This window comes from Thalassophryne amazonica, chromosome 4 (assembly GCF_902500255.1).
Source record: "Thalassophryne amazonica chromosome 4, fThaAma1.1, whole genome shotgun sequence".
NCBI lineage: Eukaryota > Metazoa > Chordata > Actinopteri > Batrachoidiformes > Batrachoididae > Thalassophryne > Thalassophryne amazonica.
In genome coordinates this window covers 30,636,943-30,652,719 of record NC_047106.1, presented here as the reverse complement: position 1 = coordinate 30,652,719, position 15,777 = coordinate 30,636,943, and the positions used below count along the sequence as shown (strand labels likewise).

Below are 15,777 nucleotides of genomic sequence, written 5' to 3'. Positions count from 1 at the left end.
TATTTACAGTGGGGGAAATGTGTTGTTGTGTTGCAGGGAAGCTGAGAACATCAAAGCACGATTGGAACATCTGGTAAGTTCTATTCTTCATCTCGCTTATTCTCCACACACACACACACACACACACACACACACACAATATCACTTTGATATTTGCATGCTTAATGAAACCTCTACAACCTGCATCTAACAGGCAGAGACACAGAAAACAGGCAATGAGGGAGAGCAGTTTTCTTGCCTGGGGCCTGGTCCAGCCTTCGTAATAATTATTTTGCCTCCCAAATTTTCCCAAACACACTGGGTATTCTTTTGTCATGTCAGATGGCATTTATGTACCCTCATTCTCTATCCCCAACCGTAAAGGTGATATGAATATTGTTTAAATGTTACTATAGCAGCCAATTTTTTAGATAAAATATTTATCAGCTTAATGGTGTCCTATGCAGAGAATGCAACAACACTCCCTCTGTGCTCTGAGTTTTTCTGTCCCCTGCTTACATTTTCAATGTGGCTGCGCATGCACATATATTGCATGGGGTTTCCTTGGGCGAGCATTTAATGCATGTGAGTCCTGCCCTGTGAAACGGTTGCCCCTCCACACATTTGTAAAGAGACAGCAGTACTGTATTTTCCGGAGTATAAGTTAAACAAGGCCTCTTGAAGAGGAAAAACCCATATATAAGTCACACTGGAGTATGTCACACCTTTTTTCTGTATTATAAGATCATTAATCTGGGATTTTTTTCACTGCTGTAATCTACTTCTTATTATTGGCATATATTCTTTTAATGTTGAAGTTTATTTTGTTTCATGCTTTCATTCATGTGAAAGTCCTGTATAAATAGTTACTATAATGAATAGCAAATGCATGATTTTTCAGTATATAAGTCACACTTGAATATAAGCTGCAGGGTCTCCCAGACTAGTAAAAAAAACAACAACAAAAAAATGCAAATTATACTCTGGAAAATACAGTATTCAGTATTTACTACATAGCTGTTGAATATTTTTTCATGATTGCAGACAGCAGCTGGTTACTGTAAATACATCCAAAAATGACATCTAGAGGCAAAAGATGCCCCTGACAAGAACATGATTGGACAAGAATCCACATACATTTGCCCTTTAACCCATAGAGACCTGTTTGACCTGTTAAAAGAGTCCAGCTATTGTTTATTTTGCTCATTGTGGAGGTGGGAGGGTGGGAAGAGGTACATTTGAAGAGGAGTGGCTGAGGAGGGATGCTTTGTTTATGTTCTGAAGTGTAGCACAAGTGTGATCTAGTAGCAGAAAAAAAAAATCATTCATAGTACCTTTAACTCTTCCTAAACCTGCAATTTTTGGAAACTGAAAATGTCTTTTTATTTATTTATGAAATCATTACCTCACACTTCATGTTTCTTCTCGTGAATAAATTAGGGCTGAAACGATTACTCGAATAATTCAATTACAAAAAAAAATAGTGGAGGCAAATTCTATGCCTCGAAGCTTTGTTTAACGTTGTAGTACATATGCCAGGCCTGTGTGTGGCACTGTAACGTCCCCATAAAAACAACAGAAGACTAGAGCATGCGCTCAGGCCATGTAACAGCTAATAATTTAGCCCTTAAAGCTGCTGCTTTCCAATGCGACACAGAGTAAAATAAAGCCTTTTAAGAGAAAGAGGCTCCACACTGATCATCTGAAGTAGACTTACTGCACATTTAAAGTGAAGCAGTGTGTTTGTCTATTATTAAAAAACACACGGTCTGCTCGACATGGTGAGTGACTATTGAACCGACGGCCGGGTATCCACAGTCGAAGCTGTCTGCTGTCTGTTTTGTTCAGACTCACACCAAGTGTTTCGCTTTTTAATTTTCGCTTTTTTGAGCAACACACAATGCTTCACAAACACGGTAACTTTAAAACAACAACAAAAAAACAGTGACTGTGAGGCCTGCATGTTCAACCTCCAGCTGAGGGATAAAAAAAAAGGCACGTAGGGACCCAGTCCACCAGCCTTTAAAAATGACAGTAATTATAATAATAATAAAAAACTCAAAATGGTTAAATTTTACAAGTTGGGGGGAAAAACCAGAACAGAAAGCCACATCCCATCAGCATTTCAGAAAAATGTCAAGGCTTTGGCACAGCAACATTGTGCCATTGCTTAGGGAGACTATTGATGGACTATTGAATTGAATTGATATGAATTATAACTATCTTTATTATTGGAGCTGCTTTGTTTCCATGCACACACACAAATCAGATTTGTTCGGCTACGTGCTTTCAGGAGTCTAAGTTGCACCTTTTGTCTGTATTGTCAACGCTTTAATTTGGAATGTCTGTGCATTGTTTTAGTGTACTTGTTATTATTGCCATTTATTCTTTATTATTATTAATTTATTTTGTTTAGTGCTTTGATTCCTGAGAAAGTCTGATGTAAATAGTCATTATAATTATTATTATTAATAACAAATGTGTGATTTTTCAGTATGTGTAGTTGCAGGGCATCCCAAACAAGTAAAACAAACAAACAAAAACACCTGTGATGTATACTCAGGAAAATATGGGAATCCTGTAGTCCTGTCCTAATAATAATAATACTTATAATAATAATAATAGTGATGATGATAATGATAACAATAATATTAATTTGCAAATTTGACTGTTTAGGAAAATAGTATCAAAATATGATGAGTATTAGATTTTTTTAAAACTTTCTTGCCAAATAATTTGGCCATTTGTACTTTAAATGTCTTTGCTGTCTAAATAAATGTTGAGTCTGTTGCAAATTTTTGCCAGTAATTGGCAGTATTTGTGATTTTATTTTTTTCCCCCTCTCCCTTATAAATGAGTTATTTGTGAAACTTGTGTGTACTTATGAAGGGAAAATATGATTTCCCTTTCAGACAATAGTATCGGTCCCAGAGACACCCAGACACATGCTCAGTTTCCCCTTCTCAGCATGGGGCCGTTCCTCTGTCTTCCTCTATCCACAAATCTATGGCCTGCCGGAAACATTCTCTTGGGACAGCCTGAAAATTTAATGGCTGGCATTTCAAAGGTTTTTCTTGCTACTTGCTTTAATATGGGGTCATAGTGCCATGCAACAAAGTGAAGAGGTTCTCTCTCCTCTTTTTGGGTGGGAAAGATCCAAGGTTTGATGTGCCCCATATTCCAGGGGATGAATTATAGACAGGGGTCAGAGTGGGTCCCGGCTCTCTGTGGATGTCACACAGCCTCCCTCCCTCGCCTCTGTGCATACTAAACCGCAGCTCTCAGCACCCTACGCAAATGACCCCCCGCCCCAGCATGCACTACACAAATGACCCTGAATATGCCACGCGAATGACTGACCTCGAAATTCAAACAGTTTTCACAAACTCGTTTTACTTCAGCTAGCAGCAGATCAAATAAAGTTGACCCTAGATTTCAGTGACCCTGTCCCAGCATTAATCCAGAATTCTTAATTATCAGCTGTTTCTCATGTTGGGGAAACACATTCCCAGATGTAAAGAAGAATGGTTTTGTCTGTTTTGCTCACATCAGTATTACAAATCAAAGCTGTTTTTGTGGTGGAAGAGATGGAACTCTGCTGCAGTGGAAAGCTTCTGTTGGTCTACCTTGTGTTGGGATAAGATGAGGATAGGAGGGTCTCAGGATGTGATTGATATATGTAGCTATAAAAGGTTTTCTGAATTATTCAGTAGACGATTACATGCATAAATTGCATTAATCAATATGTTTGTATATGCTGTATCTGCACTTACATCTTGGCAAACATTAGGTAGCCTTTATCTAATGTTGAGCCCAGGCACTTTACAGAGCAAGAAAATATATCGGCTACTACTTTACACAGTAAGTGCCATTAGCTAATTTGTATTGCTGTTGTCATAATGTTTAAATTTGTTCATTTAGTTTGGAACAGTAGTAAGGGATTAGGATTTTTTTTTTTTTTTTTATTAAAACATGTCTTTGAAGGACTGCTACTATGTATTTATGAAAATTCAGTAAGGTATAAGGTATGTCTTCTACAATCCCAATTCCAATGAAGTTGGGACATTGTGTAAAATGTAAATAAAAACAGAATACAATGATTTGCAAATCCTCTTCAACCTATCTTCAATTGAATACACCACAAAGACAAGATATTTAATGTTCAAACTGATAAACTTTATTGTTTTTGTGCAAATATTTGCACATTTTGAAATGGATGCCTGCAACACATTTCAAAAAAGCTGGGACGGGGCAACAAAAGACTGGGAAAGTTGATGAATGCTCAAAGAACACCTGTTTGGAAACAGGTGAGTGTTATGACTGGGTATAAAAGGAGCATCCCCAAAAGCCTCAGCCATTCACAAGCAAAGATGGGGCGAGGATCACCACTTTGTGAACAACTGCGTGAAAAAATAGTCCAACAGTTTATGAACAATGTTTGTCAATGTTCAATTGCAAGGAATTTAGGGATTCCATGATCTACAGTCCGTAATATAATCTGAAGATTCAGAGAATTTGGAGAACTTTCCACACAGAAGCGGCAAGGCCGAAAACCAACACTGAATGCCCGTGACCTTCGATCCCTCAGGCGGCACTGCATTAAAAACCAACATCATTGTGTAAAGGATCTTACCGCGTGGGCTCAGGAACACTTCAGAAAACCATTGTCAGTTAACACAGTTCGTCACTACATCTACAAGTGCAAGTTAAAACGCTACCATGCAAAGCGAAAGCCATACATCAACAACATCCAGAAACGCCGCTGCCTTCTCTGGGCCCGAGCTCATTTGAAATGATGAATTGAGATGCAAAGTGGAGTGTGCTGTGATCTGATGAGTCCACATTTCAAATTGTTTTTGGAAATCATGGACGTCGTGTCCTCTGGACAAAAGAGGAAAAAGACCATCCAGATTGTTACCAGCACAAAGTTCAAAAGCCAACATCTGTGATGGTATGGGGGTGTGTTAGTGCCCATGACATGGGCAACTTACACATCTATGATGGCACCATTAATGCTGAAAGGTACATCCAGGTTTTGGAGCAACACATACTGCCATCCAAGCAACGTCTTTTTCAGGGACGTCCCTGCTTATTTCAGCAAGACAATGCCAAGTCACATTTGCACGTGTTTCAACAGCGTGGCTTTGTAGTAAAAGAGTGCAGGTAGTAGCCTGGCCTGCCTGCTGTCCAGACCTGTTGCCGAATGAAAATGTGTGGCGTATTATGAAGTGCAAAATACGACAATGGAGACCCCGGACTGTTGAACAACTGAAGTCGTACATCAAGCAAGAATTGGAAAGAATTCCACCTACAAAGCTTCAACAATTAGTGTCCTCAGTTCCCAAACGCTTATTGAGTGTTGTTAGAAGGAAAGGTGATGTAACACAATGGTAAACATACCACTGTCCCACCTTTTTTGAAACATGTTGCAGGTATCCATTTCAAAATGAGCAAATATTGCACAAAACCAATAAAATTCATCAGTTTGAACATTAAAAATCTTGTCTTTGTGGTGTATTCAATTGAATATAGGTTGAAGAGGATTTGCAAATCATTGTATTCTGTTTTCATTTACATTTTACAAAATGTCCCAACTTCATTGGAATTGGGGTTGTATAATATCTTCCAGTTCTAAGGTAGAACTATACTAGTGTATACTAAGGTATATCTAAAAAAGGAAGAGTAGAATAGAGTAGAGTAAAGCCACTTAGGTGCCTGGTCTTGAGAACCAGGGATGGTTCTAGTAGCCTATAGTAGCCTCGTAGTAGCCAACATGTTTTCTTGGACTATAAAGTGCCTGGGATCAACATTAGATAAAGGCTATCTATTGTTTGCCAAGATGTAAGTGCAGATACAGCATATGCAAACATATTGATTGATGCATATTGATTGTTAGATTTCTAGTGGTTCTTGCACAAGGCTGATATCGCCTCTCATCTCCTGATTTGATGCAAACTCCATTCAGACAGCCCCAATGCAATGTCTGTTTCATACATTTGAAATAAAATGGGTTGATGGTAACTATTTTAATTTTGAACAATTTAATCTGCACTACATGTACCTGTTTGAATATTTTGATCCAAGTAAAAATAAAAAGTACAATTTTTAACAGGTTGAAGAAAGTGGTGCATCCAACCTGGTCAACCACCTTTTAAACATGTTGAAGAAAGACTGAAGTCAAATGAGCAAAGGCTCTGTTGTCCCTAAAAGTTTTTAAATGCAGTTATTTTAACTGCATTTTGCCTGTCCTTGTTCATTTGTGTTTGTTGCAGCAGATCATGTATCTTCCATTTAATTTGATTTATTTCTACAGTGCCAAATCATACCACAAGTTATTTCAAGGGACTACAGTTGAGCAAGAGTTTAAACTTACCCCATCCATTGAGCAAACACATTGGCAGCAGTTGTAAGGAAAAACTCTGGCAATTTTTGGTTATGAGAAGAAAGCTCAATTAGACCAGACTCCATGGGGTGACCATCTGCTTTGGCAGTACTAACAAATAAAACACAAGCACAGCTAAGAATTGTTCTGAACATATACTGTCACAAATGTTGCAGCTAAGCAACATATACAGTCCAGTATTCACAAGGACAGATGGTTAAAATGACCAGGAGGGTAAAGTTATAGTTACAGTGACGAGTCAAGTTACACTGATAAAATCAAGTCAAGTCTGGGAATATGTGCTAGTACTGTGCTTCGCCGCATCCATGACACCACAGAAATGCATTGGATCCTGGATGGAAACCATCCAGGCAGACAACCAGTCTGTTCCCACATCTCCAAAATCACCATCTATCTGCCCCATTCAGGTGAAATGCAGGCATTCCCTTGGCCTTCTCTAGCTACTGGGGTCCTTAGCACTCACGCACCTGTGTACACCTGTGGTGTATCATGCAGGGAAATGCATAACATGACCAAAATGTCATAGCTGACAATACTTGTGGTACTTCTTAAAACACACAACTCCCATCCTGTGCTTTCCTGCTGCTACAACGCCAATAAAACCTATAATCGTAACAGTTATGTGAGTCCCTTTTTCTAACCTCATACAATTTTACTTACTTGTGTGAAGTGCCTTGAGACAACTTTGTTGTGAATTGGCGCTATATAAATGAAAATAAATTGAAATTGAAAATTGAAAAAATATACAAAGCATTTTCCAAAATAAAATGCAATGAAAGGAAAAACCTTTAACTTGTAAGCCCTCTAATTTCTTCAGTTTTCAGTCAATAGCGCGTGTGCACACACACACACACACACACACACACACACACACACACACACACACACACACACACACACACACACACACACACACTCTGTTCTAATCAAGCACCATCTGCTGCTTGGAGTAGGTATTGTGTAGAGCATTGGCTGAGGAAAAATGGTATGGATTAAATAATAGTGTTTTTAACAAGCAGGTGGCCAGGTGGTTAGTGCACTTGGTTTCAGTGTGGAAGTTTCCTGGTTCAAATCCCATCCCTGCCACATTTTCTCCATGTAACATGGAGTTGCGTCAGGAAGGGCATCCGGTGTAAAACATCTAACAATTCAACATTCATACAGATCCTCCTCTGACTTGCTGTGGCGACCCTGAGTGAGAACAAGAGAGCAGCCGAAGGGGCTGACTATCTTTGTTTTTAACAATATATTTTAGATAATTTATTGAGAATTGTGATAGATCTAAAAAAAAATGTAAATATAACTTCAAAATGATTACATGTTTGGTTTGAATTTTAGCCATTTGACTCCTCACAGTGGCCCAGGAATTAAAATACACACACACACACACACACACACACACACACACACACACACACACACACACACACACACACACACACACACACACACTTGTTTACTAGTGTGTATTTTGGTGTATGTCTTTTGGAATTTGAATATCTGAATAATGAGAATTTGAATTTATTGTGGTGTTTATGGTTATGGGGAGATTGCACCCTTGCAGTCAGTTGCCGAGAGAGTGCAAGTCTCTGATTACGATTCGGGACGGGGAACTGTAAATAATGGAGCTTGTCTCCCTGTGAGGCAGGGTTGTTTGAAATGTTGTTTCCCTCCATACTTCACATACGCATATATCCATGTAGATTTCAACCTCTAAACAGGCATTTATAACTGTAATGTTGATATACTACTGTTAAGACTGGTGCATCAACCATATTTACAGTTTTGGTGCCACTGTGTCCAAAGCCTATATTATTCCTTCAACCAGCTATCCTTGAGGATGCTCTCTATCAGTTTTCTTCAGTGCACACCACTGTGACGACCCAGAATATCCGATAGTGTAAAGTAACACAAAGTCAATAAATTTTAATTTGCCAAGTCCACCTCAAAATGTAGTATTATCTTCTCCAGGCCAAACAGACCTTTTCTCCAGTTTTTTGGAAAATTGTTTCATTTGGAAAAATGCCCCATCTCAAAAATGATATAAAAAAAAGTCTTCCATTTTCCCCTCTTTGCTAATATACCTGGCTCAGCCGCACCAAATTATTATTATTTTTTTTTAACTGGAGCTGTTTCCTAAAGTTTCATGAAAATCGGTTCATAAACACCCATACCTTGCAATATAAAAACAAAGTTCTTTCAAAATTTGCTAGCTCTGAAGCTCTGTTTGTCTTAAAACGTAATTGTTTCTGTTCCAGGCGAAGTTCAGCCTTTTCAACAAGCTTTGTAAAAATTAAGTCTTTTGTTTCTGAGTTTTCCTGCTAACAAACCAATAAGCTAACAAAGAGATGCAGGCATAAAACACAACTTCCTTGCCTGGGGCAAACAAACAAGCAACCCTTCAAAAAATAAGTAAATAAATGAATAAAAACAATATATTAAAAATAACAGTAATAATAATTTCACTGTTGAAATGAAGCCTCTGTTCAAATTTTCCAGGGCTTGATTTTTTACAGTGAATACTAACATTACCTCCTCCTGTTCAGTTAACTGCATGAGTGAGTTGCTGGCACAGTAATTAGGTGAGCAATTAAGATTTATGTGTTCTGAGGTTTATTTTATTGTTTGCTTTTGTTTTGTGTTCTTATTTTGATGAATTGAGTGAGTAGGAATGAAGAGAATAAGACAAAAGCTAATTGCTCCCAGTGGTGTGCCTTAGTTTCTGATTTTTGCACATTCACACACACATGCACACTTTTTTTATACAAAGATCTAAGTTTGAGTCTGCAGATTCCTTGCTTTGGGAGAAATGGAGTGATAGACAAAGAGGTGGCCTACAGCGGCTAATCAGTCCAGATGCACAACTTCTTAGAGCAAAGTAGAAGAAAGCCGGCAGCTCAATCAATACATGAAGAATCAGCCTCATCAGGATTACTGGCTCAATCAGCAGCTGTACCAGTCATCCCACTGTGCCCATTGCCCGAGGAAAGGTGGAAGAGAAGTGGGGTAAAGGAATGAGAAGGGAGACAGGGGGATCCATTATGGGTCTGTTGATGAGAGGTTAAATGGGACATGACGATGGAAGGCAGAAGGTGCTGGTTTACAGGTCACTCCGGGGCTGCAGGTTGAGCTAGGGTCATGATCTAGAGTAGGAGCCTCAAACTATGACCCACCGGTCAGTATTTTGTGGCCTAAGGCATTATCCTTATCATTTATTATTGAATACGTCCCACATCTCAACTTTCCCTCTCGGCTGCATCCAAGCCCCAACTTCCTCTACTGAAAAATGAAGCCAACACAGAAGTGCCAAATGAATGGCCACTTAAGGCTGGCTTCAAAAGACAGTCATTGGCCACAGACCCCCATGCTAAAATGTCAAACTTTACAGCAGGAATAAACATGTTTTCATCTTGGTACAAAAAAATTTAAATAACAAAGTTAAGCTATTTTAAGCCATATAGTTGCAAATAATTAGGGCATGGTTGCTTTAAGTGACAGCTGTGTGCAGAAGTCAGGACCCTGCTAGCAGTGGCTGCTAGTTGCTGTGGACTTGACACAGTGGAGATGAGTGTTTGTCCATTTTGAGCATTTTATTTGACCATTTATTGGTCAACTGGTACTCCAGTATTTCTATTGAGTGAAATTTTATTATTTAATTTATATATTAGCGCCATTCGTACAGGTAGTTCGGTGATGTGGAGTGTTTACCGAGGCAACATACTTAGTCATACATTTCAGTACCCACCCCCGCCACTGCGCAGTCCACAAAAAAAAAAAAACAAAAAAAAAAAACATGTGGTAATCAAACACCTGAACTGAAGTTCAGGCTTCATTCAACTTGCCCAAGTCATGGTGGACTCATGCACCACGTCTTTGCCCATTTATAGATTCGCCAGGAGTTAGGTGAAGTTTGGCACTGCCACAGTGGCCAGTGGTGACATTTGCAGCTTCCAAACTGCTCTTCAGAAAAACTGTGTGTGACATCATCGGGAGGTTTGTCATATATATATATGGTTGCATTATAGTGCATGAAACGTCTCGGCACCAAATGTTAAACACGGTCCTTAAGCTTTATAATCATAGGCAAGGTGTTGCTGAATCTGAGTTCTTGCACAGAACCTTTTCCACCGAATCATAATATGAAGTCATATTTTATTTGGGGCATTAGCGCATTAAGTAAACATAGCGTACATACACCATGTGTAAGTAAATGTTCCTTGTACAGTTCAACAGACCTTCTGTCTGGTAGTTTTCTCTTTAGTTATGCTGAAAGCTGTGGTTAGCACTCAGCTGCAGTTTGAAACTGTTAATAATTAATGTTACGACAAAAATGACTTAAACCCCTCAGACCCTGTGTGTTACTACAAGTAGTCAACACTTTAACTTTACCCGTGCATGCTGATAAAGTTTTTGTCTTGAATGTAAAATAATTTGCTGGCTGCGCAAAGTAATCCAGAGATACATCACGCAGCTCAATATGGGAACGTTAGAACCCAGAACCTCTTTTGGTAGCAAGTTACCAGACAGTTGGACACATGTTTTTTGTCAGGACATGCTGATGCCCTATAAGTGTCCCTTGTTGAGGTGAAGAGTTCAGGAAGGCAAATAGCCTGAGTGCATATCGACAGATAGGCAGCGCCAGGTGTGGGCACAACAGAACATGCATGTTTGAAAAGTGACAAAGCTGCCATCTCATGGAAATGACAGCGAGCTGATTAGTGCACGGAAAAATTGCGCCCCCCCCAATTCAAGACTTCACTTTACCCACATCACTTTTGCGCCCTGTGTGTCTTTCGCTGTGTCTCTTTCTTCGTGCTTATTATGATTGTATAGGATAAAGACGTGAAAACAGCTGAGAGAGAGAGAGAGAGGATAGATAAAGGGGGATGAGGAAGGGTGATCTGCAAACTGATTTCCTTGCTTATTACACTAATGATTTCATGATATTTGATGTGGCGGTGGGGGTTGGGAGGATATGTGGAAGCATGGGGACAGTGGAAGGGTTTGGGGGGGGCACCTCACCCCCCATCTCATCTTGACAACACAGCTAAAAGATGGAGTAATTTGAGTGACCTCTGACTTGGGGCAGACCAAAACATAATTGCATGTCATTCTGGCACAGAATGGTGTCGAGAGTAGGAGGGGGGCCGACAAAATACAAACCATCCCCTCCACACACTTTTTTCCGCTTTCCTTACTGCCATTTCGCTCTTTTTTGTGTGTCTCCGTTTAGTACGTCCCCACCACCTCCTCCCCCCCATCAGCATTTGCTCTTCATCGCCTTGCCTGTCTCGTCATGGCTCGCTCCTCGAGTGTTTCCAAAAAAACACCCCCAAACAAAAGAAAGATTGCATTAATTTTCAAATGATGATATTACATTAAGCGCAGAGATGTCATATATCAAAATGTGAGAACTACTCCCTTACTGTATGCGCTTCATCTTAATGGTATCGCTGGATGTCAAGGGCATGGAGGAAATTAAATCGGAAAGTGCAGATAGACCAAAGAAGATATTATCTCTGGATGATTGCAGTTTTGATAGGTATTCCAGTGAATTTCATTTTCTCCGGATGGGGAGAAGATGAGTTAGCCTGCACATTTGCTCATTTTTCTTCTACATGATTTATGTGAGTTGAGTATGAAACTCTCCTTCTCTCCCCTTCACAACACCCCCCCCCCCTTTTTTTTTTGTCAAGAACGCAAACATGCATGTGCACACAAACACACAGATGCACATAGAGCCGTAAATTAATGCCGTTAAGTTCTCTCTCAGCTCGGGCAGTTTATGAGAGTATATATGCTCTGTTTTTCGGAAAACCACAGAGTGTAGCTTTTCATGTGTTTGTACGGGCACGCATGTCAGTGTGCATTTGTTTGCGCTTGTGTGTCTGCGTGCAAATGTGCACATTGAAATAGCAGCAGAGCCATCAGTGGGAATGATTCCAGGGAGATGGGGGAGTGTCATTACTCAGACTTGTTTACATTCTAAATACGTAATGAAATCTTGTTGGTAATAATGACGGGAATAAAAGTTTGGGAAATTGTAAAAGTGGTGAAGTTTGAGAAATGAGCCTCAGCCTGTGAAATAGCATTTGGGGGCAGGAAACGACATTATTATGCAGTGCTCATGCCTGCCTGAGACATGAAGATGAACTGCTGGCGGGCCATAAAATGCTGTTAGGCCTAGCCTGAAGTATGGCACATTGTAAAAGAGCCCTGATCCCATATTGCCATTATATATAAAAGTATAGCCATACACAACATTATTTTTCATATAAGATGAGCTCAGATACAGTGGCCAGGCCTCCCAAATACAAACACTGATGGTTCAATTTTTTTTTCCTCCACCATATAAAATATATAAATAAACATATTGCCATGGAACCCATCTCTACCCTGATCTTATAGACCTCGATATTAAAAACAGAAATATTGCATTTTCTATGAGCTCTGTTTTCCCCTGTCCTCTTTTGGGTATGGGCTATATCTGTATGTTTGGTGGAATGAAAAAAAATGAATGAAAATGGAAACAGATGAAACCTTTAAACATATGAGATGAATATTGATAACATTGACTCAAGCATAATAGAGTTAATTAAGATGTGTTTTGTGTGTTATTGAAACTGCATGCTAATAGAACATAAGAGCAGTGCTCATACATTTAAGACTTATAAAATGGATGTTAAATTTTTCATTTTATTTGTTTAATGGTGGAAAATTGGAAATCTCTTGCAAAATAGGCCTTGCCAAGAAAGCAGCATAAAATAGAAAATTAACATTTCACAGACTCAAACTGTCACTTTCAGCTGAGAGTAAATTGGTTGAGATGGTCAGGAACAATTCAGGAACCACCAAAGCACCAATGTTACTGTCTACAGTCAAGCAATTTTTAACCGTCAGAGTTCTAATGGTAATTTCTTTATTTTGCCATTCCTTAGGAAATTCCCCTTTTATGGTAATTCTCTTGCATATAATACCTATGTTTTTTCTTATCAAAATGTGTAGAACAATGTCATCTTACTGAATGTGAGATATACACTTATTTGTCACACTGTGTAAGGATAGACGTTATTAATAGAAATATGAAGAAAAGCCGACCATGTTGCAGGGGAGCGTCACTAGGACCAAGGGTTTACTACCATAGACTGAGATGCTTCCATCCAAGAAGGAAGCCCCTTCTTCAAAATCAACACACTCAAGCTATCTTCCAAGCGCCGCCGAACAGTTCCTTTGACAAAGTGTGTTTGTGTGTGTGAGAGAGAGAGAATGCAAGAAAAAGATTACATTATACTTAAGAAAATATGTACACTATGAAAAGACTTGAAACAAAAACACAATCTGAAGGACACTGAGGTCTTGAGGACAGGAACTGAATATCTTTCACCCAGTTTTGCTCAAAGAGGTTTATGGATGCGTTGGTAGATCCTGTATTGTTCCTTATGCCCCCGTCACACTAGAGGCTGAATGAAAATTCGACCCACATTGAGGAGGTGTCAAGGTGCATTCTCGGCCGTCGGACAGCATTCTGAGCATGATCCAAACAGTCGGGCAGGGTCGTGTGGCCGCCCCGAATGTTTTGCTCATGTTCAAAACATTCGGGGTGCAGTTGAAGTGGAAAAATCTCGAACGACAATCAAAGTGCCGCCTGACCGAAGTGTGACTGCATTCTAAACAATCAGACGGCGTGAATATGCCATTCATGACATTGTTCAGGGGACGTTCAGCATGTGTCCACAATGTCGAACCCTGGCTGAATGTCCCCAGTGTGCCTGAGTGCACCTTGAATGCTGTTGGAGTATATTCTGCTGAACTGCAATCCGGTCCCAATCGTACGGCTTATAAGTGCATTCTTATTGTTCTTGCTGCATTCTGGCAGCTGTCTAGGTACTCTTACTGCGTTCCACGTACATTTGTACGGCATACGGAGGCTCATGCGCACGACATGACTTTCCCATTGTACCGTGCATTGGTCAATCCAATGAATGCTGTCAAACAAACACTTTTTATGTTGTAAAGAGAAGCTGGAGATTGCAGTCAGTCATCATCACTAATAGGAAATTACGAGGACTTGGTAAGTTTAAAGATGTTGTGGAACTTTCAGCACCACTTAATTAATAATCAAAGTATAGTAGTGTTCAGAATAATAGTAGTGCTATGTGACTAAAAAGATTAATCCAGGTTTTGAGTATATTTCTTATTGTTACATGTGAAACAAGGTACCAGTAGATTCAGTAGATTCTCACAAATCGAAGACCAAGCATTCATGATATGCACACTCTTAAGGCTATGAAATTGGGCTATTAGTAAAAAAAAAAGTAGAAAAGGGGGTGTTCACAATAATAGTAGCATCTGCTGTTGACGCTACAAACTCAAAACTATTATGTTCAAACTGCTTTTTTAGCAATCCTGTGAATCACTAAACTAGTATTTAGTTGTATAACCACAGTTTTTCATGATTTCTTCACATTTGCGAGGCATGAATTTTGTTGGTTTGGAACCAAGATTTTGCTGGTTTACTAGTGTGCTTGGGGTCATTGTCTTGTTGAAACACCCATTTCAAGGGCATGTCCTCTTCAGCATAAGGCAACATGACCTCTTCAAGTATTTTGACATATCCAAACTGATCCATGATACCTGGTATGCGATATATAAGCCCAACACCATAGTAGCAGAAACATGCCCATATCATGATGCTTGCACCACCATGCTTCACTGTCTTCACTGTGAACTGTGGCTTGAATTCAGAGTTTGGGGGTCGTCTCACAAACTGTCTGCAGCCCTTGGACCCAAAAAGAACAATTTTACTCTCATCAGTCCACAAAATATTCCTCCATTTCTCTTTAGGCCAGTTGATGTGTTCTTTGGCAAATTGTAACCTCTTCTGCACGTCTTTTATTTAACAGAGGGACTTTGCGGGGTATTCTTGCAAATAAATTACCTTCACACAGGCATCTTCTAACTGTCACAGCACTTACAGGTAACTCCAGACTGTCTTTGATCATCCTGGAGCTGATCAATGGGTGAGCCTTTGCCATTCTGGTTATTCTTCTATCCATTTTGATGGTTGTTTTCCGTTTTCTTCCACGTGTCTCTGGTTTTTTTGTCCATTTTAAAGCATTGGAGATCATTGTAGATGAACAGCCTGTAATTTTTTGCACCTGCATATAAGGTTTCCCCTCTCCAATCAACTTATTAATCAAACTACGCTGTTCTTCTGAACAATGTCTTGAACGTCCCATTTTCCTCAGACTTTCAAAGACAAAAGCTTGTTCAACAGGTGCTGGCTTCATCCTTAAATAGGGGACACCTGATTCACACCTGTTTGTTCCACAAAATTGACAAACTCACTGACTGAATGCCACACTACTATTATTGTGAACACCCCCTTTTCTACT

The 15,777-nt window shown here is 39.5% G+C and overlaps 1 protein-coding gene across 2 annotated transcripts in view; it reads left to right on the top strand.

The window, feature by feature from the left end:
- rsrc1 (arginine/serine-rich coiled-coil 1) overlaps positions 1 to 15,777 on the top strand; it is a 324,374-nt gene that overhangs the window by 134,339 nt on the left and 174,258 nt on the right. For both annotated transcript variants that reach the window (XM_034169327.1, XM_034169326.1), the window contains exon 5: positions 37 to 73. In XM_034169327.1, coding sequence (XP_034025218.1) covers positions 37 to 73 — 37 coding nt within the window. The remainder of the gene's footprint in view (positions 1 to 36; positions 74 to 15,777) is intronic.